General features: G+C 43.7%; 1 protein-coding gene across 2 annotated transcripts; it reads right to left on the bottom strand.

Moving 5' to 3' along the window:
* Positions 1–12,020: 12,020 nt before the first annotated feature.
* Positions 12,021–25,223, bottom strand: LOC147668235 (phospholipase A2 inhibitor and Ly6/PLAUR domain-containing protein-like). 2 transcript variants are annotated; one of them, XM_086948680.1, is made up of 5 exons: positions 25,120–25,223; positions 23,249–23,368; positions 19,676–19,825; positions 15,412–15,558; positions 12,021–13,509 (listed from the first exon to the last, which is right to left on the bottom strand). In XM_086948680.1, the coding sequence occupies exons 1-5, from the start codon at positions 25,169–25,171 to the stop codon at positions 13,376–13,378; spliced, it is 603 nt and encodes a 200-aa protein (XP_086804806.1). In that variant the 5' UTR covers positions 25,172–25,223; the 3' UTR covers positions 12,021–13,375. The 2 variants fall into 2 exon arrangements, with proteins under 2 accessions (XP_086804806.1, XP_086804807.1); XM_086948681.1 differs by lacking the exon at positions 23,249–23,368 and having other exon boundaries at positions 25,120–25,222.
* Between the last annotated feature and the right edge of the window lie 1,094 nt (positions 25,224–26,317).

The following is a 26,317-nucleotide window of genomic DNA, read 5'->3' as shown; positions in this document are numbered from 1 at the left end:
TCCCATCTGAGGGACTGATTCGGAGTCTGGCAGTCAGACTCAAAATAGCACAGCAGTAGCCACCAGCCTCTGTTGCACAAGCGCTCTGATCACCCCATTATAAGTTGGTGGATGGACCACAATTGCACAGCCGCAATTACCAGGGAGCAGAGATCTCTGATGGTGACTCAGTGGTCTTGAGGCCACAATATGCTTGACAGAACCCCTGCGGTCCAGCCAAGCACATGACAAGCTTTCTCTCTGACACTGTTTTCATTGTAGTTCCTCCACTATGAAAACTGTGATGAAAAGGAAACAAAGCCTCTGGGGAATAGGGTGCAACTAGGGGGGCCCATCTTGTGCCTCCTTGTGTGCATGCACCCCAGCACATTCACCACATTGACTGCACCAGTCCATGCCATGAAGGGACTGCCTTTGATGTTCCTATTGCTGTGCCTATTTCATGGCACTGCCGAGGGAGGCAACGCCCAAGATTTGCCTGCCAGTGGCTAAAAAAGTCATATATTGTCAGGCAGTGTGCACACAGGTTTTGTGGTCCTGGAGCTGGGAGGTGTGATGAGGGCCCGCTCCAGGTCCTCCAAACCCATAACCAAACCCACACCGGGCCCTAGGTGTTTATATAAATTAGTCCAGGGACGTATAAGCAATGCGCATGTGCAATTTAGTCAATATTTTGCTAAATTTTTCTATTTCTATTTCTGGATTTGGTGAAGCGCAACAGCTACCCCGGCAAAGGGGTGTCCCGGCGCTAAGAACAGATGCACAGACTGAGGGGAGAGGGGGAAAAGGGAAGACTAGGGAGCGGGGAAGAGATGAGTCTTAATTGCTTTGCGGAATGCTGGAAGGGAGTCAATGGAACAAATGCTGAGGGGGAGATCGTTCCACAGTTTGGGGCCAAGAACGCTGAAGGAGCGGCCTCCAGTTCGGCAGAGCCGGGTCCTAGGGATAGTCAGGAGGAGTTGGTTGGCAGAACGCAAAGCACGGCCAGGAACGTAAGGTTGGGCAAGGTTACGAAGCAGAGGGGGATTTCCTAGTTTAACGATCTTAAAGATCGTGACTAAGGCCTTGAATTGAATTCGGCGATCCACGGGCAGCCAGTGGAGCTTACGGGTGGTAGCTCTGGCTGAACATCTGCGTGGGAGGCCGACCAGCATTCTGGCTGCCGCATTTTGGATACGTTGGAACCTAGCAGTTTCCGCTTTGTTGGCTCCCAAAAGGAGGACGTTAGCGTAGTCCAGGCGCGATAGAATGGTGGCCTGGACGATAAGCTGACGGGCCTTAGAATCGAAGAGCCCGAGTATGGGCCTGAGGTTCCTTAGAAGGCCTATGCAGGTGGCTGCCACCTTTTTAGTGTGGGACTGGAAGCTAAGGTTGGCATCCACCCAGACTCCCAGATTTTTGACGCAATTTTTGGGGAGTGGAGTGGCGCCTAGGGATGACGGCCACCAGTGCTCGTTCCATAGGCTGGTGTTACGGCCTAGGAGGAGCACCTCGGTTTTACCGGCGTTGAGTTGGAGGTAGTTGTCCGTCATCCAGCGGGCCACAGCAGTCATACCCTCTTTAAACTTGGATGCCACGAGGGACGGGCTTTCCGAGAGGGTGACAACCAGCTGGGTGTCGTCGGCGTACGAGACCAGCGTGAGCCCCCACTCTCTGGCCACGTCTGTAAGTGGCTGGACGTATAGATTAAAGAGGGAGGGGCTCAACGCTGATCCCTGGGGGACACCTTGAGCGATGGGGTGGGATTTAGAAAGAAATGGGGGAGCCGACACCTTGAAGGATCTATCCTTGAGAAAGGATTGGAACCATGCGAGGGCGAGACCAGTCACCCCGGTCATCTCCAGACGTTTTAGAAGGATGTCATGGGATACCGTGTCAAAGGCTGCGCTGAGATCAAGAAGGATCAGCGCAGCACTATGACCGGAATCCAAAATCGTCCGGAGATGCTCCGTAGTGGCCAGTAGGGCAGACTCCGTACTATGGCCTGCACGGAAGCCGTTTTGGGAGGGGTCTAGGATTCCGTGACTTTCACGTGTTTCGAAAGGATGCTGTTAGCATGGGTTTCGGCTATTTTGGAAATCCAGGGGAGAAGGGATATCGGCCGGAAATTTTCTGGTTTGGAGGGGTCGAGGGTAGGTTTTTTAATTATTGGAGATACCCACGCTTGCTTCCAAGCTATGGGCACAGATCCTGTAGAAAAGGAAAGGTTGAGGATGTTCAGCATGGGGGATAGGAAAAAGTCCATCGAGTCCAGGAAATGGGAGAGACTCATGGGGTCCGCTGGGGAGCCAGATTTCACTTTCTTACCTAGTCTGATCAGGTCTGCAGCGGTGATGGCAGAAATTTGGGACAGAGGTGAGATATTAGGAGCTGTGGTCTTGGGAGCTCCACAGAGAGGAGCGATCTGTGGAAAGGACGCATACATTTTCTGGACTTTTCCAACAAAATATGTTGCGAGCTGCTCACATTGCTCATGGGAAGAAATTTTAGGTAGGGGCGCCCTAGGGTTTTGGAGCTCTTTCACTAGTTTAAAAATGATTTTAGAAGGGTTCGTATTGGAGTTAATTTTGTTGGAATAAAAAGAAGCACGGGAAGATCTGATAGCTTTATGGTAGGTCTTAAGCCTAGATAGATATAATGCCTTGTCCTGGTTATCGTAGTGTTTCCTCCATAGGCGCTCGGCTTTTTTACACTCCTTGCGCATTGCCCTAAGGGTGTCGTCGTACCACGGGTTGGAGGGAGTATTGCGTCCTTTAGTCAACTTAGCCGGAATAAGAGTGTCGAGGCCGTTGCTGATCCAGTTGGTGAACGCGGTATAGGTCGCGTTTATTTCCTGGTTCGCATCGTATTGGAACTCTCCAAGGGTTTCATGTAGGGCGAGTGGGGAGAGTTTGTGCCAAGGTCTTTTTAGACCCTGACTGGATTCAGTTCTGATCTGCCGTTGAGGTGCTGGAATGCTCAGTTTAACAAGGTGGTGATCCGTCCATCCCAAGGGGGTGGGGATATCTGTAGCTGCCTCTTGTATATTAGAAAAGATCGGATCTAGGGTATGTCCAGCTATGTGGGTAGAAGTGAGGACTAGGGAGTTAAGTTGCAGTGCCGAGAGGTCTGCGAGGAGGTTGGTAATGGTATGGTCGCCAGTTGCATCAAAGTGCAAGTTTAGGTCGCCTAGGATGGTGAAGTTGGCGGATTTAGTAATGAGCACTGTGGTCGTTTCGAGGAGGGCATTGATAAATCTAGTGGCCTGGCCTGGAGGGCGATAAATGTAAAGGCCAGATAGCGTAAATTGGGGGGTCACGCTGATTTTAAATTGGGCGCATTCACAGTCTTGGAGGGGTTCTTTTATGAAAGAACAAGTCAGGTGTTTTTTATAGATAATTGCTATGCCGCTGCCGCGAGATTCACGGTTAATGGTGACCAGGTGGAACTCATCTGGGAGCGTTAGATTGGGGATGGTGGTTATGCCGTCTCGGAGCCATGTTTCGCATAGAAACAGTACGTCAGGGTTTTCCTCCTGGAGAAGCGTATTCACCTCAGGGTGGTGTTTAACGAGGGATCTGCAGTTGAGTTGGAGTATCGTCAATGTCGGGATTAATGTATTTGGGGGGTCACTCCGCACCCTAGTGGGTATGTTAGTGGAGAAATGGCAGCGGTTGCAGTGGAGATGCGTAAGACCTAAAATGCCAGTGGCGTTGGAACATTTTTGGTGAAGGTTCAGGTGTAAGAGTTCCTTACCGTCATACCGAATGCGTGGATAGGGCCTGGGCGAACCAGGGGGACTGGCGAGAGGCGATGGTCTGGCGATGACGGGCGCAGACGGGCTTGCCTTAGGCGCGCCTTCGGCGCGCAAACGGCGCTCCCGCTGCGCTCGTCCGCTGCGCTTCCTGCCCTGGCACATAATAAAGGGGAAGGAAGGGGCGTGGCCTCAAGGGGGCGTGGCTAGCGAGCACGCCTGCGATGGCGGTCGCTGGACAAGAAGCAAACAATTACCGCGACAGCGCTCAATCGGCTGCGTGGCAAGAAGGTAGGATGAATTTTGTCAGCTGTTTATCAGGTTATTTATTCAACACATAGTAAAAACAAATATCACAGTTTTAAAATTGGCGCGTACCGCCAGAGCCCGGCTTCCGCCTCAGGTCTGGGATCTGATTCTGAGAGTCAGTTTCAGAGCGGCGCTTTATGTAGGGCAGGGGGCGTGGCCTCAAGGGGGCGTGGCTAGCGAGCACGCCTGCGATGGCGGTCGCTGGACAAGAAGCAAACAATTACCGCGACAGCGCTCAATCGGCTGCGTGGCGAGAAGGTAGGATGAATTTTGTCAGCTGTTTATCAGGTTATTTATTCAACACATAGTAAAAACAAATATCACAGTTTTAAAATTGGCGCGTACCGCCAGAGCCCGACTTCCGCCTCAGGTCTGGGATCTGATTCTGAGAGTCAGTTTCAGAGCGGCGCTTTATGTAGGGCAGGGGGCTTGGCCTCAAGGGGGCGTGGCTAGCGAGCACGCCTGCGATGGCGGTCGCTGGACAAGAAGCAAACAATTACCGCGACAGCGCTCAATCGGCTGCGTGGCAAGAAGGTAGGATGAATTTTGTCAGCTGTTTATCAGGTTATTCATTCAACACATAGTAAAAACAAATATCACAGTTTTAAAATTGGCGCGTACCGCCAGAGCCCGGCTTCCGCCTCAGGTCTGGGATCTGATTCTGAGAGTCAGTTTCAGAGCGGCGCTTTATGTAGGGCAGGGGGCGTGGCCTCAAGGGGGCGTGGCTAGCGAGCACGCCTGCGATGGCGGTCGCTGGACAAGAAGCAAACAATTACCGCGACAGCGCTCAATCGGCTGCGTGGCGAGAAGGTAGGATGAATTTTGTCAGCTGTTTATCAGGTTATTTATTCAACACATAGTAAAAACAAATATCACAGTTTTAAAATTGGCGCGTACCGCCAGAGCCCGGCTTCCGCCTCAGGTCTGGGATCTGATTCTGAGAGTCAGTTTCAGAGCGGCGCTTTATGTAGGGCAGGGGGCGTGGCCTCAAGGGGGCGTGGCTAGCGAGCACGCCTGCGATGGCGGTCGCTGGACAAGAAGCAAACAATTACCGCGACAGCGCTCAATCGGCTGCGTGGCAAGAAGGTAGGATGAATTTTGTCAGCTGTTTATCAGGTTATTCATTCAACACCTAGTAAAAACAAATATCACAGTTTTAAAATTGGCGCGTACCGCCAGAGCCCGGCTTCCGCCTCAGGTCTGGGATCTGATTCTAAATATCCCGATCATTAAGTACCAACTCAGTGAGTGAGTCCATGGCTTTGAAATGTCATACAGCAACTGAAATTCTAGTGTGAGAGGGTAAACAACCTACTACTACAGGCTCTAAGACCTTCATTATGATTGGCCTGTAATAATTCCAGTTTTGTCTCTGCACTGGAATTGTGACTATCAGGGGTTCCAGTCATTTTCGGGTGAATTGTTTCCGCAATTTTCCACCTGGAGACATGCATCATGTGAAATCTCTAGTTGAAACTTCACAGGTCTGTGGTGTTCATAAAAAAGCTATAATAGTGATGAAAATGATTACACCACTTGTTACATGGGCCTTTGACAAATAAAACTGGAAGACTTGTTGAACTGAATTAAGCACCAAGAGATTGTGAAGGAAATGGAAGAAGAAACCTAGGGCCACATGTATCAACCTATTTTGCATTTGAAAATGGTGCGAATTGCTACATTTTACCATATGCAAATGCAAAATACTCTTTCTAGATGCATGAAAGGTTTTGGCAGTGATTTTTAGGTGATCACAATTGTTTGCGATTAGCTAATTTTGTGACTCCAAACCGGGAATTGCAATTTGGTATCCCTAAGCACATGTACTAAGCATTTCCTAAATGTATACTGGGCATTCAGGAAATGTTATTATCATTGACCCCAAGTTGATGGCAACCTTGTGCAATTTTTGAAAATGGACAAAAAATGCATTTTTATCAAAGTAACATGTAGCTCAAACATACCCTTAGGGCATGTGTGCACTTTTTCCCCCACATGCATCAATCTAGGATTTTGCATTTCTTAAATAGCGAAAATTAAGGAATCGCTATTTAGGAAATGCAAAATGCTATGCATCAAGAAATCCTAAAAGTTTTTAGGATTTCTTAATTTTCGGAAATTGCGATTCCTTAATTGCGAAGTGCAATTAAGGAATGGCATTACATTGATTCCTATGGGCCTAGAGGCCCATAGGAATCAATGTAGTCAATTGGAAGGCAGTAGCAAATTGCGAGTGGCACTTAGAAAATTTCATGGGTGCAGGGGGGGGGTTCAAAGGACCCCCCCCTGCACCCCTGAAATGCATTTGAAAGTGCACGTTTCACACACACGTCCTAAGGACATGTGTGTCTGTAACTGGACAGTTTAAAAAATGCATTTTTAAGCATTTTTAAACAATTTCGCAAATTACCACGAGGTTGAACCTCGTGGTAATTTGCACTTCCAATTTGAATAATCGCAATTTTTTTTTAAATGATGCATAGCTTTTAAGGAATCGCAAATTTGCAATTCCTTAAAAGCAATCGCATTTTTGGAATTCGGTAAAAATACCGAATTACTCAAAAATGCTTGATGCATCCCAAACACATATTTAGGAAGTGCAAACGGCCGAATTTACCGATTCGCACCGTTTGCACTTCCTAAATAGGTTGATGCATGTGCCCCTATAAGTGCACATTTGTTTTGGGTGTGCTTCACGGGAGCCTATGGCTCCCGGGTACCCATGGTTTTGCTAATTTGCGATTACCAATTAGGTAATCACAAATTAGATAATGCAAAACCATTTACCACTATAGGCCTTTAGGCCCATAGGAAGGAAAGAAGCAGCATTTCCTAATAGCAATTCCCTAATTACAAATGGGACTCTGTAGCAATCGCTATTAGAGATTTGCTATTTTCTTACAAACCATTTTGTATTCCCTAAATAGTGATTACCTAAAATTCACTATTAAGGGATACAAAATAGAACTTCGATACATGTGGACCCAGCCATTAAATAAAAGGCCAAAAGGTCACCCACGCTGGGAGTGACAGTGCATGCTTTCACTGGAAAATTTGGCTGCGTGTGTCTGAAATATCTGGCTCATGAAGTAGTTTACGCTCTGTTGTTAGTAAATCGGCACTGCACCTCTCTGCACTTCCCAGCCAGCATGAGCTTGATATTTTATGCTCTTGCAGTATTTGCCAGCAAGTAGGCTGATGTCCTCCAGCAACTACTCAGTTGGCCATCCACCTCTCGAGTAAGTACAATTCAATCATCACTCTTGGTGCCTTTATTTTTGTAGTTAGTACTCAGGAAAGGGTCCGTGTTATTTGCAAGCTTACACAATTCATAGGCTTTGCTGTCTTCAATTTCTCTTTTTTAGTAAAATCTAGTGGGGCTATTTCAGTGTTTTCAAAACCTTAAAAAAACAGTGGTTATCAGTGGTTACAAATTTTCGTACCATCAAAAACAAAAGAAAGAGTGTTTTTCCGGTGTTTATGGAGTATTTTGCTTTTATTATTGCTTGCAGCATTAATTGTGCATGGTACAAAGACAGTGTAGTTACAGTGTATATGAGGTCCAAATGCATTTCTACAAACCAAACTTATTGTAGTGCACCATACAATGCTTCTTCAGTGAGTCTTTGGTTATGCACGCACATTGGTACTTGAGACAGGTAACACCAAAACAGCCAGTTGACAATTTGCTAACTCTGGCCACTGAATTAGCTTTCCATGCCAATACTCGTACACATGAAGTTTGCGGTTCTCTGGGAAATGTTCTGCAACTAATGCATTGAACTGGGTGCATATGCCCTAGGAGATATTGAAGTGGTGAAAAATAAAGCAGCACTTTTGAAAGTCTGGAGAAAATTCTCCTTTATGGATGGGATCTACAACTTGTGCAGAGTACCAAAGCAAAGTTTCATTGACTTCAAATGCCATGTTTGTTGGAGGGACATTTCTGTGCAGTATTGAAAGCCATCTCTCATACATTGTAAAATAGAATTTCCAGAATTTCTCATCAACATTTCTTTGCTTATCAAGTGCCAAAGTCATTAAACTTGTTGCCCAGCCTACTCCAGGAGTTGTTTCTCATCTACACCAATTATGGTACTTGGTAGACAAGGGTGTTTTCATTATATTCACTACAGCAGTCAAGTTTTCCTATAAAAATCTAAGAATGCAGTGAAGTGCACTTTTTCAAATCTCGATCAATGTGCCACCAAAGATCCTTACATTTCTTGCCTTTCAGCAAAATTTCGGTAAATGGTTGTCACATGGATAATTTATCACTCACGGCCTCATTGACTAAGAATCCCTAACTAAATTATGACTCTTTCTTTGATGACACACAAAGCACACAATTATAAATATTTGTATTTTAGTTTCTACGCATAAAAAAGCAGTGCATCAGAATGGACTAAAAAGTCAATAGCATTCTATTAATTCTGAAGATTGTAAAGATGCTTTTAGCATACCTTCTAGAAAGTAGCAAGGATCTCTTAACTGGTATCGATTTGGACAGGAAATCATTCAACTTTTTTAATGTACGTAGCTGAGTAATTGCAAATATAAAGAATATCACTGCAATCTTTGTTGAACATAGTAAGTACGTTTTACGGCAGCATTCCAATTGACACTCACTGCATTCCATGTTTTCCAAAAGTCTAGTGTCATGTTTTTACCACTATCTTACATGCTGGGAGACAGCACTCTTTTCAAAAACACCTGTCACTACCCCTTGCATTGCATGTTTGAAGCCTGGGGTGTTTAGCAATACACCCACAATCTAGACTGACTAGCTAGAAAAGTTGCTGATGTATCAGGGGATTTTACCCATTCTCTGTGGGTAAATGTGATGGTATATATTGGGAAAAAAGTCTTATGAAACCAGCCATTTAATCTATCTGTGAAACTATCAAATGTATGATTTTGGTATTTCTTGATTATCTACAGTTTATAAAATGTTTCACCAAAACAAGACCTAAAACATGCTCCTAAACCCTGCATCTTTAGACCAAAAACCACCAAAAAAGCAGAAGAAAGAAGCAACAATAATTCAGTGACATTCCTAAACAACTAAACTCAAGAAGATAATGTTATACTATTATTCAGGGCCTTTGTGTTTGCCAAAAATGTGTTTGGATCAATAGTAATCTCCATTTAATTGAAATCGTGTTGGAGCATTGTTTTTGTTATATAACGTAAGCCCAGGCTCTGCTAGATCAAAGGCAGCCATTTTTTATTCAATACGAAATGAAAGGAAGCATATTGAATGATATAGAAGTGGCCTACTGCCAAAGATTTGGGGCAAAACTGGAATTGAAAATAGCATTGATTGTCCTTCCACCAATACATGGGACACCTTGCTAAATGCCATTTAGGTTGACGCTCTATCATTCCCATGGGTAATCAGGATCTTCTACTTAAGGTGGAATGATGCACTACCATATTGTAATTGCTGTGCATCTTAGGCAACTTGAGCTGTCAGTTTTTCCTGCTGCTACTCATTTGCTGCTGAGCCTATAGTTACTAAAGATTATGTTACCATTTAGTTTTATAAATACGAAACTTCTTATCCCACACATGAGCTGTTAGGCACCTTGCACTCAACAACACTAGTTGCAATCTCCTTCATTACCACAAAATACAGTACACAGGAATCATTACTATTTGTCTATTCTGTGCACTTTCTATCTCTTCTCTCGGACTGAAGTAGGTGTATTATTTGGCACTCTATCGTTCCCATGTGTGGCCATGGTCTCAACTACTTAAGGTGGACTGGAGAGTAGCAGTGTGCCTTGCAGGCATGCCATAGGTAAGTCTGTCTGTGCCTGTCCACGTACTGTGACAGCTATGCAAACAGTATACCCAGCCATCAACTTGCCTGGAATGGGAAGCTTTGTATTCTTTGGATCCAGTTATAAACTGGGTGGCAAAATGTTTAATGTTTTTGAGCATCAAGTGAAACACTGATTTTGTACAAATTATAGGACAATTGCACTAACGGTTCTATGTAGCCTCTTCCTCTTCAGGGAGGTAGCAATGAAGCAGAGGGTTAGTTTGAAACCTCTAACTGGTAATGGTTCTGGAACTCTACCAAAACCTGTACTTCCAAAAATGTCAAAATGCACAGTCATGGATAGAATATGTTAATGTGAGCTTCACTTAATGCATGATCCTTAGTCAAGCATGCATTCAACATTTCCTCAGGATCACTACTGGACCTTATTCCCACCGGCATCATTTGGCAGCTATGAAAGAACCACTTTCTGTCATTTGTAATCACGCCCTTTCAGAGGGTGTGGTTTCCCCGATTGATAAAAAGTGATCATAGATCATTTCTTAAAGAAGGTCCTGCTAACACTTCTCCCATAGGCAATGTTAGCTCCCCCTTTTCAGGCCACTATCTGGAGAAATTTGAGTAACGGGTACTTCAGGAGATGTGACGATGTTGAACCTGGCCTGAAATCCAAGTTTGGCCCGCTGAAGCGCCATAACTTTTCATCATCGCAGAGACTTTCAGAAATGCACTGAGACCTCCAGCTGGACCAAGCCGCCATCATGGAACCCAAACCAAGCCTGCTCAAGAGACCCTCATGTTGCCAAGAGAATAAGCTAAAACAAGTGACTAAGTCAGTAGGTATAAACTTGACTGGGGCCTACAATACACTGTATCTGATCCACGCTCAATCGCGTCAGCCTGAATCTTTGACTTTGTCACAGTTAAGCACGACCAGATGTCTCAAACTTGCACATTTCTAAAAATTTATATCTCTAATTCCCTACATTGGATGTTTGTTGTCTTGGTGTCATTTTAATCATAAAAATATTTCCTATTTGTATAATTTGGTGTTGGATTTTTATTTTTTTATTGTGTCTTACCTATTTAATGTATTAGTTTTTTTACATGCTGTACTCGCCTTTCTCCTAAGTTAAGCCAGCTGGCTCACAGCCAGCTACTAAGGGTTGTGCAATGGAAACATTTTATTGAGATATTGACTGTACCTTATATTGTGATTGTAGATGTATAACTAGAGGAATGCCCCTACTTAATCCCACTAATAAACCACCTTCCATCATTGCAGGTACCCAAAAGGATTATTTTTTAATCCTTATGTCCAGTGCATAAAAGCTTTAAAGGGGTTTGACCTCTGTACTTAAAGAAGACAAAAGTGCAGCGGTATTGTAAATGTAATGTAAATGTGTAAATGTCAAATGAGCAAATTACACTCTTCAGATGGCAATATTTTAGTGGTATCAAAGTTTACTCATACCTGAAATGGTGGCAGGGCCTTTTCGATCTAGGTGGAATATCTCAGGATCAAGCTGCCTATCTCCCTTTATTTCAGTTCTGGCCTAATCAATTTCAGAAAAGTTTAAAACCTGGCTCTATAAACTATATTTAGGCTGCATATTATCTAATTCTGACAATTATCATTACTAGGACACATTCCTAGGTAACGGTGTTCTCTAGAACTATACTAATAATAATAATAATAGTAATAATAATAATAAAGATCACTAAAATAGTTATTTTCTAGATGTAGACAAATTCAGATTTCTACTAATGTTGTGTGAACCACAGTAAATTTATTTTTTCTTGCTGTGTGAAAAAAGATGCCAACTACTACTTATTTATGAGTCTAAAATCATGTTCAAATGAGTTGCATGTGATTTCAAAGAGGTCATTGCTGAATGATGTCACAGTATGTCTCAAAACCCCACTGACATCATCAATCAAAACAACATTCTACAGTGTCTATTGCTGGCGATTATTTTTCAAGACTGGGCAAAGAGAACTGGTTTTCTCTAAACTAGATGAACCCTTGAAAATGCAGTGCAGTCCCAGGCACAATACATTTAGGGAATCACAATAGCTCTGGAATGTGGATTTTAGTTGTACAGGTGAATACAGCGACAGAACATTATTTGTGGAGAATTCTGAGAAAGGGGGTCACGCCCCTTTGAAGAAAGTCCAGGAACCCCATCATTCCATTTATATTTTTATTGTAAAGTTCATCCTATCACCCAAAACTGGGCATCAATATATAGGGAAAAATTCAAAACAGATTACAGATTATAATTTTCATATTTTTTAAAATGAACATCAAGGAGTCAGACAAACAGGTGTGTTGTGTCACTATTTAGAGCAGCTCTGTGTTCCAGAAGTGTTCCATTACTAGATATTACAGTAGCAAATAAACCATGCCCATTGCTGCATTATTGTCTTCTAGGTTCATCAGGTCAGCTCATCTGTGGATTGCCAGGTAAAAGAGGCTCAAGCCCAAAGGACTAAATAACAATAAAAACATCCTTTTGCATGTCACAGTACAAAGCAGACCTGTTATGACTTTTACAAAATAGCAACCTATTTTTCAAAGTTAGTGTTTGATCGTACTGCATCTTGGTCTGCTAGTTTTGCCAGAGCCTTCACTCCAAGGGAGATGATGGACTTTTCAAACCTAATATAACTAGACCAACTTGCCAGTCAGTATTGAGGCATCACCTTCCTTATACATTTGCACACCCACCCGGTGTGGAAAGCATTTAAATACGCCAGACAGTGAACTTTGTGGACAATGTGAGTTTCTGGCCAACTCCACTCTGTAAGTTAGATTGAAAGGAATATTCATTTCAAATATATTTGAATAACTTCATTTAAATTGTATTTGAATTCCCAAATCATTCAGACTGACAGCTGCCAATATGCATCTATGAATCCCAAATAAAAGTGTGTGAGCAAATTGAAGATGTAAACTTGAAAAGCATGGCTCCAAAGCTTGATTGAACCCTTAGTTTCATGGAATATGTGCTGCAATGGTGGATTCATCCTCCCATCACAAATGATGGGGCATTCTGCTGTTAGTACAAACAGTTGACTTTCCGTCACTTATTCCCTGCTTGAAATCTACATCCCTTCAACTCTGTATGACACATGTCCTCATGTGTGCAGTGCATCCATTTCTAATCAATACTAACTTCACATGTCTTCGTGAAGGCAGCACATCATGTGGAAACACATACATTGATATTATATGCCCTGGTAAATTTATCACAGAAAATATATGATAAAAGTGTGACAATCACTGACCATTTCTTCCAAACCAATCATTAGTAGCATGTTGTAATTGACGACCATGGCTGTACTAAGATGCAATGATGTTGGCAGATTGTGCTAAAATCAATGTGTGTAAAATGGCCTGATACAAGAGGTCAATGGCTGGTTGACCAAGAGACAATACTTCTAGAAGAGCATACTCAATAGATTCAGAAGTCTTAGGCGGAAAGTTCTTGCTGTGGAAAGGAAACCAATTGCTGATCTGGAGATGTTGACCTGCCGTTGCTTTAGGAATATTTCTCACCATCAGAACAGCTAAAGTGCTCAATCTCTACTGCTGGACCATCTGAACAATACATTATTGGTTGTTTACAAGGGTCTTCACTGACACAGGTCTTGGAGGCGACTATCAAGATCTGGTCTGTAAAGAAAAAAAGAGATGGGTCAAGAGAAGGGCTGGAGGTGCGGCTTACCATGCCTAACATCAAGGACATTGGCTTGGCCACGTCACTGAATCCACTAAACCTTAGCCAATGAATATGGATTGTGAAAGAGGTATTCTCAATGAAAGGATACTAGAATATAAGGGGCAGATTTATGATGCCCTTGTGCCTCTTTGCGCCGCAATTGCGTCACTTTATTTGATGCAACGGCGGCGCAAACAATGCGCCCTATTTACAATGTGAAGCATCTAGGAGATGTGTCACGTTGTAAAGCCCTGCGCCATAAGGAGGCGTTCCTGCGCAGGGGGTGGGGGGGACGTTCCTGTGCAGGAACGCCTCGCCTCCTGAAAGTGGCTGAGTGAAATCTATGACATTTCACTCAGTCACTTTCAGGCCAATGCTGCGTCAAAACCCTGCGCCTGCTTGAAGTAGGTCTTGACGCAGCATTGTGTAGAGGGGGCACCCCCGAGTCTTGGTGGAGCTGCGACGCAACTCCAGCAATGCGCCACACTTCCTGCCGTGCCGTTTTTGCACCATGGTGCGCCGCATTGTAAATGTGGCGCAACATGGGTGGCGTAGCTGTGGCGCACTGTGGCGCACATTAACTTGCCGCATCCCTGGGGATGCACCAGTTAATATAAATCTGCCCCTAAGTCTTTTCCACATATATTTCCAGATACACAATGTTTAATATTTACATGCTTCTCTCGAATTTGTTTAATATTTCTCTGGAATTTACAAGATAACATTAGACTAGAAAAGGACGTGTAACACAATTCTGCGCATGCAACAAAAAACACACACTGATTGTCCACATGCATACCAGCATTTATTCTTCTTACATCTCTATGATTCCATGCACTGGCTACAACCCTCCGCTTTCTTCATAAACTTCTCAATATTACAAAAACTAAGTGTAGAAATGTAAATGTCCCCAGAGTTTGGGATACCAGGTAGATGTTCTTCTTCTACTTTGCGCTATAATCAGACATCATTCCTCCCCATTTTTACCTGACGCTTAGCTCTTATAATGCAGACTTCCACTATAACCATGGGTGATGTGGAGGGGACTTGATAAAGTGATAAAAGGTACAACCCCTCTGTTCCAGGGAAGCCAGAGTGCTGAACATTTTTTACTCTTATAGAACCTATATTTTCCAATTTTATTCTGCCACAGTCTTCCATGAGCAAAAAACACTGGTGTGATTCAGAATGAGCAGGAACTTAATAGGAATAATTTAGATCTTCTACAGAATGGAAAGAAGTGATTATATGTAGGAAGAAATGTAAAAAGCAGCACGAGGTAGGCAATATTGAACGTTGGCAAATGGCCTCTAAGGTGTTGGGTGATAAAAAGAGTTAGGTAGTCTGCCTTACTGAGAGAAAGAATGATCTGACTCTATTTAGGAGTATCCATATGAGGGGGAGGAACATGTTCTCAAAAGAATAAAAGGTACAGATGTGAATCAATAAATATATCTCTGAGAGGTAATCATGTTCCTGCCACACAGTGCTTTTAAGGAAGGTCCTTGCCTGTGGGCCCACACTAATGGGCCAATCTTTCAGGGCACTGTTCAACATCAAAGCACAGCATTTTTCATTGTGAACCATGTGTTTGAGTAGATAGAGCCTTTCTGTGGCAAAACCTGTGGGTTCTGGGAAGAAGGTAATGTTCTTTGCCACCTGTCTGCTTCTTTCATAAGGAAAACCAGACTCAGACTCTTTAATGTAGTTCCCTATGTGACTTCCTGTATTTCATCTCACTTTAAATCACGCACTTTGATCACACGCCTGTCTGACTAACAGACTGTAGGTGATCCCTTCTCATACAAAGCCCCTTCTTAGTCAAATACCCCTAAAATCAGGATGGATTAGCATACCATATTGGCGTATCTTTCCTCCAAAATCCATGCATTTGGTCTCTAGGCCGGTGCATTCCATGGTTTCATTAGCCTGGCAGGTAGTGGCGTTTTCAGCATGACACACGGGGCATCGGACTCCGTTGGGCGTATTGTTCCTGGGTGGTACTGTGAAGCCAGAGAAAAGGAAAATTAAAATTTGTTTGGGTAAACCTGACTTTATTCTGTGCATTGCTGGGTGGGATGGATACTTACTCAGGTCACTTACAATATGGTACTAAGGCCTATATTTGATCTACTCCATTTTATATACCATGAACACCAAGCAGAATATCAGGCAACCACCCCTCACATAAAAGTGTGTGTGTGGGAAATGTTCATTTGTCAATTCTTTGCATACCTGTTTGTTTCTACGTGTACAGACACAGATGAGTGTGCCTGAATGTGAACACCGCTTTTATGTAAATACACATGTAAGCATTCTAATCTGTAAGGGGAAAGGGAAGTGCATTTCTCAAATGCATAACCACTCCAAAACCTCTGGGCAGCCAATTATAGGTTACTACCAATGTTCCCTCTGATTTTTTTCCTCTGTGTGCGGCACTGGAGGGTCTCTGTGCACTGTAACCATGGCTATGTGCGCCAGGAACCAAACCGCGCGTGTCTGCGGCACCAAATGGCACTCAAAGCGTTTACTTTAAAAAGTGAAAAGATGATGCATTTTCACACATACAGAGCCACAATAAGGGTCTTAAGAGCAGTTTGCAAATTTATTGTATTGCCTGTATTTTCATTGTGCCTCTGACTGCTGTTGTCTGTCTTCCCCGCTGCCTGTACGTGGTCCATGCCCCGTTTTCTTCCCGCTGTTCCCCTCGCTATCCCCATGCTCTCTCTGCACAGTCTTTCCTTCTGTACTCCTCGCTGCCCAGTTTTCCCTTCTGTTTCCCTCGCTGCACCCGGGCCTCTCTGCCCGCTCTGCCTTCTGTTCTTAGCTGCCCCTATATTTCTGTATTATGCCTCTATGCCATTAGTTTTTTGTGCCCGTCTGCCCTCTGTGCCACTCGTTTTTGTGCCCTTCTGCCCTCTGTTCCACTCGTTTTTCTGTGCCTTTCTGCCCTCTGTCCCACTCGTTTTTGTGCTTTTATGCTCTGTCCCACTCGTTTTTTGTGCCTTTATGCCCTCTGTCCCAGTCTTTCTGCCCTCTGTCCCAATCGTTTTTTGTGCCTTTATGCTCTCTGTCCCACTAGTTTTTTGTGCCTTTCTGCCCTCTGTCCCAGTCTTTCTGCCCTCTGTCCCAATCGTTTTTTGTGCATTTATGTCCTCTGTCCCACTCGTTTTTTGTGACTTTCTGCCCTCTGTCCCACTCGTTATTTTGTGCCTTTATGTACTCTGTCTGTGTCCCACTCGTTTTCTTGTACCTTTCTGTCCTCTGTCTGTGTCCCACTCGTTTTTGTGTGCCTTTCTGTCCTCTGTCAGTGTCCCACTCGTTTTTTGTGCCTTTCTGTCCTCTGCAGCCCTGCCAAGTATCACGCATCATGCGTTAGATTAACGCATTCCAGTGTGGTGATCTGCATCACCGCACTGAAATGCATTGTCACGCATATCTGATGTATCAACTGTCATTAGTGTGCTGGAAGTAAATAGGTGTGTGGCAGCTACCAGCACCCTACCTGTGACTGCCTCCGCTCTTCCCTCAGGCTTGGGGCACTCCCGTCGACTAACGCTGTGCTACAATGTATCTTAAATTTTGTGGCGCAGCGCCGCTCTTAGCGAGACAGCCTGACGTCACGGGCGCCCCTGGTAGTGCCCAATAGCAACTACTGAGACAGCCTGCAGGGCCCAGACTGTTTTATAATTTGTCCATGGTGCCGCGGGGAATTTGGGAGTAAGGCAGGCGTGGCGTCTCACACAGCGCTGCTATTGTGGGTATTTTAATAGGGCCCATGCAGTGTCAAATTAATTATTGCCGAGCGGCGGGATGAGGGATAATTACGTGCAGGGTAGGTCGCCGGAGTGATGGCTGACCGAACATCAAACTGACACTGACCGTACACTCCAGTTGCAGCTGCCTCCAGGACAGTCGCAGGACTCGCAGCAACAGGCAAAGCCTGGACAGCGGGCGGCATTGCAAGCTCACCCAAAACGATTGACGCAGGGGTGGTTTGGGCATGAACCTGGAGCCGGTTTCAGGAGAGTGACAGTCGCCACAGTCACGCACCTAACCGATTTGTATTGATGTTCTTGCTTTTCTGCATTCAGCAAAATGGGCTTGGTAAGTTTTCCATGTTTGTAACCCACCGGTGAACCCCCGCGGCGGCTGCTAGAGTGGTTCAGCAGCCCAGGGCACACCAGTCCACAATCGGATGCTAGACGGCCCGTGCAAATAGCTGCTTGCCTCAAACCAATTAAGTGAGTGCTGGGGTGTACTCTCACCCTACTTGAGCTATTTACTTTAAATTAATAGCGCTAGCAAGCGGTGATATTAAAGAGTCACACACGGGGATCTGAAACCTTGGCAGCTATGCCTCTGCCTGTGTCCCACTCGTGCCTTTATGCCCTCTTGCCTCCTGTTCCGCTCGTTCCCCAGCGCCTGTGGCCTTTTGTTTAAATATTGCTGATAATCAGAGCCCCTTCACGGGCTCCGATTAACAGCAATACTTAAACAAAATGCCACAGTCTGCCCCGAGCTTTACTAACAAAAGCGTAGATTCTTTCCAAACACAGCGCGAGCACACGCTGTGTTTGGAAAGTGTCTACGCTTTTGTTAGTAAAGCGCGGGGCAGACTGTGGCATTTTGTTTAAGTATTGCTGTTAATCGGAGCCTGTGAAGGGGCTCCGATTAACAGCAATATTTAAACAAAAGGCCACAGTCTGCCCCGCTCCCATACAGCCGCAAGCTCTATAATCAACATCATCCCCCCGCCTCCTTACCTGCATTCCTCACGCCAGCTCCACCGCAACCACTGAAAAAGTGCTCATGTTTGCGCCGCTCGCGTTTTAAAAGCAGCGAGCGGCGCAACCCTCTAGCAACGGCCTGTGTGCGCGCTCCACGCTAGGTGGTGCGCGCTGACTTGGGGGGAGGTGCGCGAGCGTACGCGCTCGCGGCCTAGAGGGAACGGTGGTTACTACCTACTAAATGTTATACATTTGAAGTAGTGAAATATTTCCATGACTCTGCCTCTCTAACCCAATTATATGTTCACATGCAGTGTGAATCAAATAGAGTTAGGGACACATTCCAATAAAAGCACCACACATTCTGTTAAACTACGTGAGTTTAGCTAGAACAGAGAAGCAAATTGTCACATTGAGATCTACCGTCCCTCAATTAATGGTGCTGAACTTTGTTGATGGTATAATGAAAGAAAACTTAGATATTGTAGGAGATACTACAGCAGTTGTACAGAACACATTTTTGGGAAAGTATGATGGGTCTTCTTAGTGCTTAATTTGAACCTGTGGTTTCCGGTAGCTGACATCGGTATTAAATTGTCAACATCAGCACGTTTGCCTTTCAGCCACATGGTGGTGCTCTTTGCCTAATTTTGTGATGAAGACAACAACAGTTGTTTAATAATTCTATAAACATTGAAAATGACTAAGGCCTATCATCCAGATGATAAAAGATTACCTTTAGGGGCAGACATTAGTAATTTTTATGTTTAAAATTCTGAATTGTTATTTGCAGCTCTGACACTTCCATTGGGTGGTAGAAACTGCAGTGGTCTCCAGACAAGAATCCTGGCACTTATTGTTTTACAAAATAAGTACTGGGTCTTCGATAAAGGTGATCTCCGCCAATGTTTGAGTAGTACTGTACCCATTACATTAGACATGTCCAGACTCATGGACAGACACAACACAAAGAAACAGAGGAGGATGGGTGCATGCTACTGATGAGAGTGATGAATACACAGAGGCCGTGGTGGAACAGGAGTTACACATTGTCTTGCTCCCTTTAGCCACTGAAATTAAAATGTGTGTCATTGAAACCTCCTGGCTAAGACCAGCACTTGAATGATGGTCATTTGTGATGAACTAGCTCAGAGTTGTCTTTTGATGAGGTCACCAGACCCTTTAGGTTTTGAATTGTGGATTCAGCTAGACCTTATGTAACACGAGGACACTTACTCCTTACACTCTTACTCCTGTTTCTTCTGGATCAGCCTCAAAGGCTCAATGTTTTACAGGTATGAGCTCTTCAAATAATTTGAAATGAAAAAGAGAATGTTTTGAGGCATTACCCTTAAAGCTAAGTACAGTATAATATTTGATGTCCACTTACCAACAAGATCTCTTGTGTTGCAGTTTTCCTGCTCACAGTAGTTCTTCTGCATCCGGAACTTGAAGCCTCTGATGCTCTCACTCATGAAGTAGTTGCTGCAGTTCTGGTTCTCTGCACAGCCCTTGAAGGTCATGGATGTTGTTTCGCCATCTGTGGAAACACAAAGTCAATAAGGTCACTCGGCTTAAAAAGCCAACAAAACACATTTCCATGATGAAGAATGCCCAGCAAATCAATGCTCGATCAAAACAAACAGGCTGTGATGCTCTCTCCTACAGAGACAGCTTTTAGCCACCACTTTGCAACTTTCTGCAGATACCATAGCCTGTGTTTGTAAAGCACACATTCACTCCTTGGGGTCATCTTGCATTTGTATAAGAGACATTTATTACTGCCCAACTCAACGGTACTCCCTTTATCTATCTTAAAAGATAACAGGCTGAGTAGACCTGTTCAAATGTGACCCTGCATCAGGAGGACAAACAAAGATTCATAGAGTAGATGCATTAGTCCACTGAAGCACCTTACATAGCTTGTCAGATGAGCCTTCTTGTGACAATTGAGGGTGCTAAGGTATTAACATCAGCAATGTGTATAGATGTTTGTTAATACGCAGCACGAATGTCATACAAGGGGTCTAAAGTGTGCAACACAGGGTGCTGTTAGTCTTCCTAGTTTGGAAAGTGCCACAAACTCGTACATTTATGGATATTCCAAATTCTAACCAAACCCTTTTTAGCCCTTGAAATGGTCAAAGCATTCATTACTCACCTTCCAAAATGTTGTAGATCAGTTTATCACCCCCAGATATGATAGGGATGTAGGCAAAGGGCCTTATGAATGGTGAACATATTTTCCCAAAAGAGAAACAAAGGGTAAATTTCTAAAGCAGGCTGAATTATCCATTTGCATAATTCTATGCTCTGTAGAACACCCATAAAGAATGCTTGTGTCTTGTTTCGGCCCCAGCACGGCCAAAGAGATGGGCAGCTCTAACACTGCTCTTACCTACCCCATGAAATTGGAAGTTTTTTTTTCTCATCACACAAATCACAATTTGTTTTACTGCAAATTTAAAAATGGCAAATAAAAACTTCAAATGTGATTCATAGGACACGCAATTACATATATCTGACTTTTAAAACAGCTTCAGCTGTCTTACTAGACTATTGTTTCTTCCAAAACCATAATGCAAAATATGCCCATCCACATTTGCCTGCTAGTGTCATCCATTGACCTGCTAAATAGTCATTTCCATTTTGCTTCCACCCAACACAGCATACAGCATGGGCCACCGGGACAGCCTTCATTTTGAGTCACTGCACAAACCCTGTGGACATTATTCACATCCACCTCTAAATAGTTCATTTTTCTTCAGCGATAAACGTGCTTCTAGGTGTGAGTTTTCACTGAAGTTATTTGTTCTATTGATTTAAAATATCTTCTATTTTCTTGCTTGTAATCCTAAATACATTTGGCCAGGAGCAAGTACATTTCTGCGGTTATGTGTATGCCTGAAACGTTGTGCTGGCACCTCTGTGTATGTCAAGAGTGTATGCACATGTAGTGTATAATTAAGCTAGTGGGATCCATGTTGGATACCCTTTTCCTGGCATAGGACAGATAAAGGGTAAAGGATGCATTGTAGTGCCTGAATTCTTTTGCTTGTTGAGTGGTGATCCAGACCCAGAAGTGAGTAGGTTGGAGACAGGCCTACCTTCAAAAATGTCATAAAGCCTTTTGATATTAAGGGACTGCTGATTACGTTTCCTGAACACTACCATTTGTTTGATGGCAGAAGGGAGGTGTGGGAGTAGAGTTTTGTTGTGTGGGGTGAGGGCATTTCTAGGTCAGTCCTGCCCCTTTGTCTGTCCTTTAATACTAATTCTCATGAATGCTCTTTCAATTTACATATCACTGGATGAAGTTCTGACTGCTGGGAGACAAGCACACACACACTTAATTTTAGTCTTAGAGAAAAAGCAAAGAGACAAGAACATGTAGGAATCCCTCGTGTATATAATCTTGTAAGATGATATTTGTTTTACTATTGTGTACCCATTTGTCCTGGGTGCCCTGACATGTACCTATCCACCCCACATCTGTTCTTAAACTAGCCGTAAATTGCCAAATGCTGCTCTTTCAAAATCCATACACATCTTCTAAATGTTCAGAACTTGTTTCATTGTAGGATATTTTTCCATTAGCTCACTGCTGTCTGTCACTGGGTCCTGTGATTACAACCCTAATGTTATATTGTAAACCAGGGACTCGTGAGGTGGACCATGCATTTAATATTTGTAGCCTCTGGGAATTGTTTGGACCTGCAATTCCCTATTAACTGTCAAGTATCCTTTCAGTTGAGCTCATGGATCTTTTAGAAGACTGGTCCCTGTTGTGGTCCCGCGATTAGATCAGCATCATTCATGAAGTCCTTTCAATGAATGAGTCTCTTCCACTAATTTGTAACAGAGACATGCCATTGGCTCTCGGTATTTCCTATCTGAAAATAGAGATTACTGAGTGAGCAGGTCAGTGACTGGTTATGCACTTTCCCACTGGCTACCTTTGAATTTATGAAAGCCTCTGATCAGTCCTTTAATGTGGTCCTGTGATTGAATGGTTCTTCTCCATTGGACCCTGAGATTAGGGCGTCATCTTCTCATTATCTGTTCATGAGTCCTGGTTTTGTTTCTTCCTTGTGTTGAATCTAGGGTAAAGTTCTTGGACCTTCGCCTTCTCACAGAATATCACTGGGGCATCAAAGTGAAGCTATCCCATCCCATTGTCTATACTGAGAAACGTTTCATTGGACCTTCTTATTATTATTTTCTATGGGAAATGATTCTATAATTTTCTCTGGAGGGCTGAGATTGGAAATGTATCATCTCATTGTCTATACCAAGATTTGAAGTAGGACCCTCTTCTTGTTATATTGCATAAACGGTTGTGATTGGACCTTTGTCTTCAGGTAGTGTATCACTGGAGAATACACAGGTTCCAATATAATGCACTTCTCTGTCCTGAGACACTTGCTAGGTCTGTCATTGTATTACTTTCTGTGAATAGCAGTGAATGGGGATGCATCTCATGGTAGTGGCCTCATCGTATTATTTTCTGCTGAGTGCTGGGATTGGCCCTGTGCCATGCCAAGGTCTACACCAAGGAACTTTGATAGGCTATTCATCTTATTATATCAATGGAGGATTGTGATTGGACCTGCACCTTCCCATCTTTAACCATTGCTCCCTCTCATTGGAGCTTCATTTGACTTCTGTATACCAGTATCCTATGGTTTGACCCTACCATCCATTAGCCTTCCATAAACCCTCAGAATATATCTGTCAACAGGTTTGGCTTCCTGGACTACATTTCCCTGTCCTAAAGAAGACCAAAGCATCCAGTTTCTCCCTCACTGGCCTCTCACGTGCCACACCCCTACCTCATCAGACAGGCCCATTGATACCCCTGGATCCCTTTCAAAGAAGCACCCCATACTGCTGTGTTGCACCTGTTATCCACACAAGAGGAACCCTTTACCGCAGCCCTGGCACGCGTCCCCGTGACACCTACCGTATGTAAACTCCAGGTAGGTGTTGTCGCACCTGGTCGCGTAGCCTTCACAGACGGTCTGGTTGCCGGAACATGTTGTGCCGTTGAGGTTCGAACAAACTTCGCAGCTCAGTGACTCTCCTGCAAGAAAAAGTCCTAATTCATTAATGTATTAGGACGAGGGAGGAAATGCACAACAGATAAAAGTACCAAATGCCCACCCACCAAAAAATATATCGTATTGCTACTTGAACAGAAGAGAAGCATAGCCTAGCAGTGGGATAGCCAATAGGATTGGATTTGTATCAGCTTAAGTGCTGCTGTATCGATGGGTGAGGTAGTGAATATAATGTAATGGTTCAATAGTTAGGTGAACACAGCAATGTTTGAGTTGGTGAATTATCGAATGCATGAGTGGTCGAGTACATGGATTAAATGTTAATAGCCAATGCCGCTGGAAAAAGCTTGATTTTGCTGTGCAGATTTATTTCAGCATAACTGTGGATCAACCCACATAATATACCCTCTGCTGCTGAATAAGTATATTTAAAATAACATTATAAAATGTGTTTAAAATAAAGCTGCAACTTGTGGTAACTAAGCTTAGATGCAGAAACTTTGTTGAGTTGTTAATTGCTGTATTAATGTCTCTCCTACTAAAAATGTGAAACCATTGTCCAGACAGTGGCAATTTATTGGCCTCGGTGCTGCCTTTTGTCAGGAGCCTGAAATAACTCCTAATGCATTTAGGATACATTTCAAACAGGTTAGAAATCAAGATTCTTTCTATGTCAATGAGGAAAATGTAAAGCACTCAAAGTAAAAAAAGCACAGAAAGTTAAGAAAAGTCAAAGACGTATTCATTATTCATTGGGCCGCTTCATGGGCGTCCGAGCTTCTGCAGGGGGCAAACATGGGATCTTGTGTATCTAAGCACATGAAGGAAAACAAGAGAACCTTTTCTCCACATTGTGCTTTGTGCATTGTTTGGGATGGTCCACTGTGCATTGTTTGGGATGGTGTGCAACCATCCCAAACAATGCACAGCACTACGTTATTCTGCAGGGCTATTTAAATACCAAATCATACATGTGTGTAAAGACACCCAAGGGCTGAAAACTGGGCACAGGGGTTGACGCACTGTGACATCGATCATGAAAACACGAACAGCAGGGGGCCTGGAGGAAAACAATAACATTGAGACAATATTTTTTTACAGGAGAGTCAGAAATAAATATGTATCTCAGACAATATTTCTGTTGATGATATTTTGAAATACAACAACAGGTTCACCAGAAACCAGGGTAAAGCTTGGAGGGAGTATTTTGGAAACAGAATACTCATTTTGAAGAAGTTGATGGAGTTACAAACAAAATGTCATTAAAAGAGTTCATCTCAGGCTAGTGAGAGGAGGCAGTGGAATTTGTAGGCTGGATGGCCCTATCTGTCGTTCAAAAAAACAGATACTAAAGTGCCTATAATCTGGAAGAATTCAGCTTTTTATGCAAGATGGCAGAATTCCTCTGGGCAGTGTCAGTTGACGCGTTTGTGTTGCCAGTGACCGGAACCTAAAACGTGCCTGAAAATCCAAAAAGCCCTGGAGGTGTCCAGGAGTTTGTTGTAAACAATCTGCATTTCTCCTTCAAGGACCTCTCAAGTTAACAAATTAAAGATTTGTTAGTCAAATAATCAAGAAATGAATATCTCTAAGTGCATCAATCAATGATCCTGTAATTGAACCTAGAAAACATCATATCCATATCAAAATCTCCCCTGGTCAATTCTTACCATGACACACATACCAAGAAAATCATGGAAGAAACCACTGCAGACTACATGCAATATCACATCTCTGTATTGCAGTGGTTCAAAATCTGAGGGATTTAACTGACCTCTAGATAGGAAAGCAAAGAGGATGCTGAGGCTTGCAAGGAGTGCCTTCATGGCGATGAAGAGTTTGAAGATTGATGTGACGCGGCTGAGGATCTGATCGTCGTCTTCTACAGGGTGCTGTAGAGCAGGCTATTTATTCCCTGGTGTATATGTTGGAATATCCCCAGTTTGCATAATGAGATTGAGAAATGCTTTTCCTGGCACACCCTGCCCTCATCTTCCACCTCCTCGCCCTCCTCGCAGATGAAACTACCTGTTCTCGATTGCCAAAATCCGTCCTTTAATCATGACCATTATACTGTGCACTGTTAGTAAATTTACACCATGTGCTAATCAAAAGGTAAAATTACCTCCGGAGAAAGAGGAGCCCATTAAATAGTCGGACACGCTAGCCCCAACTTGTCCATTCCCTCAGCACAGGTACCGTTCATCTTCTCTGTGCTGGGAAAGGACCAAGAGTTCATATGAAGAATTCAATGAAGAAAGAACCTGCAGAGTAGGTTGGATTGTGAAGGCAGCTGTAGTCTGCTGAGGCCAGCTCGCCCTACAGTGTGAGTTCTACACACAGGGATGCCCATTCCTATTTCTACAAAGAAGACAGACTCAATTCTTAACCAGCATTTCACTGGCTACCACTGTGTGGAGTCCATGAATACAAAAAATTATTATTATGGTCTTGTTTTTCACTTTGTTATGTACTTTACAAGGGACCTGTGATGCCTTGTTTCCTAAGCCAGGTAGCTGTAGATGGTTCAGTGCCTGAGGGCAGCCACGTGGGCCAAATACAGGTTCTTTGTTGTGAAGCCAACAGTGAGTCACCTTTGGTCCAAGCCCATCTGCCGGGAAGCCTTGCTACATATGGAGGAAGCTGAGTGGCACCGGTGATTACCTCATCCCTTTCCGATCACATGATAAGTGGGAAAGGATAGGAAAAAGAAGGATCTCTGTGATGCAAACACTGTGTCCAGTCATTTGAGAAATAAATATTCTCTTATTCATGGATGACATTACTAATATTAATCTGTCTCCTCCAGAAAATTTAACTTCTTGCCATGATTTGCATCTTTAAAGATTGCAGTTACAGAAGACTGCTTAAAGGTAAGAAGGGTGGTTTAAGAGCACGGAGATCGAAAAAAGCGCTTTCGTCAGCGAAATCATCTTAGCAACTCCTGTATCTAGGTTTAATTGTCACACTAA

Source organism: Lissotriton vulgaris, unplaced genomic scaffold, assembly GCF_964263255.1.
Source record: "Lissotriton vulgaris unplaced genomic scaffold, aLisVul1.2 SCAFFOLD_5109, whole genome shotgun sequence".
In the NCBI taxonomy this organism is placed as follows: domain Eukaryota; kingdom Metazoa; phylum Chordata; class Amphibia; order Caudata; family Salamandridae; genus Lissotriton; species Lissotriton vulgaris.
The sequence above is the reverse complement of the archived record's forward strand: the minus strand, read 5'-3'. Positions and strand labels throughout refer to the sequence as shown.

Excerpts from the sequence above, each read along its gene's own strand:
- LOC147668235 (XM_086948680.1), bottom strand. The coding sequence starts at position 25,171 with ATGAAGGCACTCCTTGCAAGCCTCAGCATCCTCTTTGCTTTCCTATCT. Across the intron at positions 15,559-19,675 it reads CAACACAAGAGATCTTGTTG|TACCACCCAGGAACAATACG; the intron begins GTAAGTGGACAT and ends CTGGCTTCACAG. Across the intron at positions 13,510-15,411 it reads AGGAAAGATACGCCAATATG|ACCAGATCTTGATAGTCGCC; the intron begins GTATGCTAATCC and ends TTTTCTTTACAG.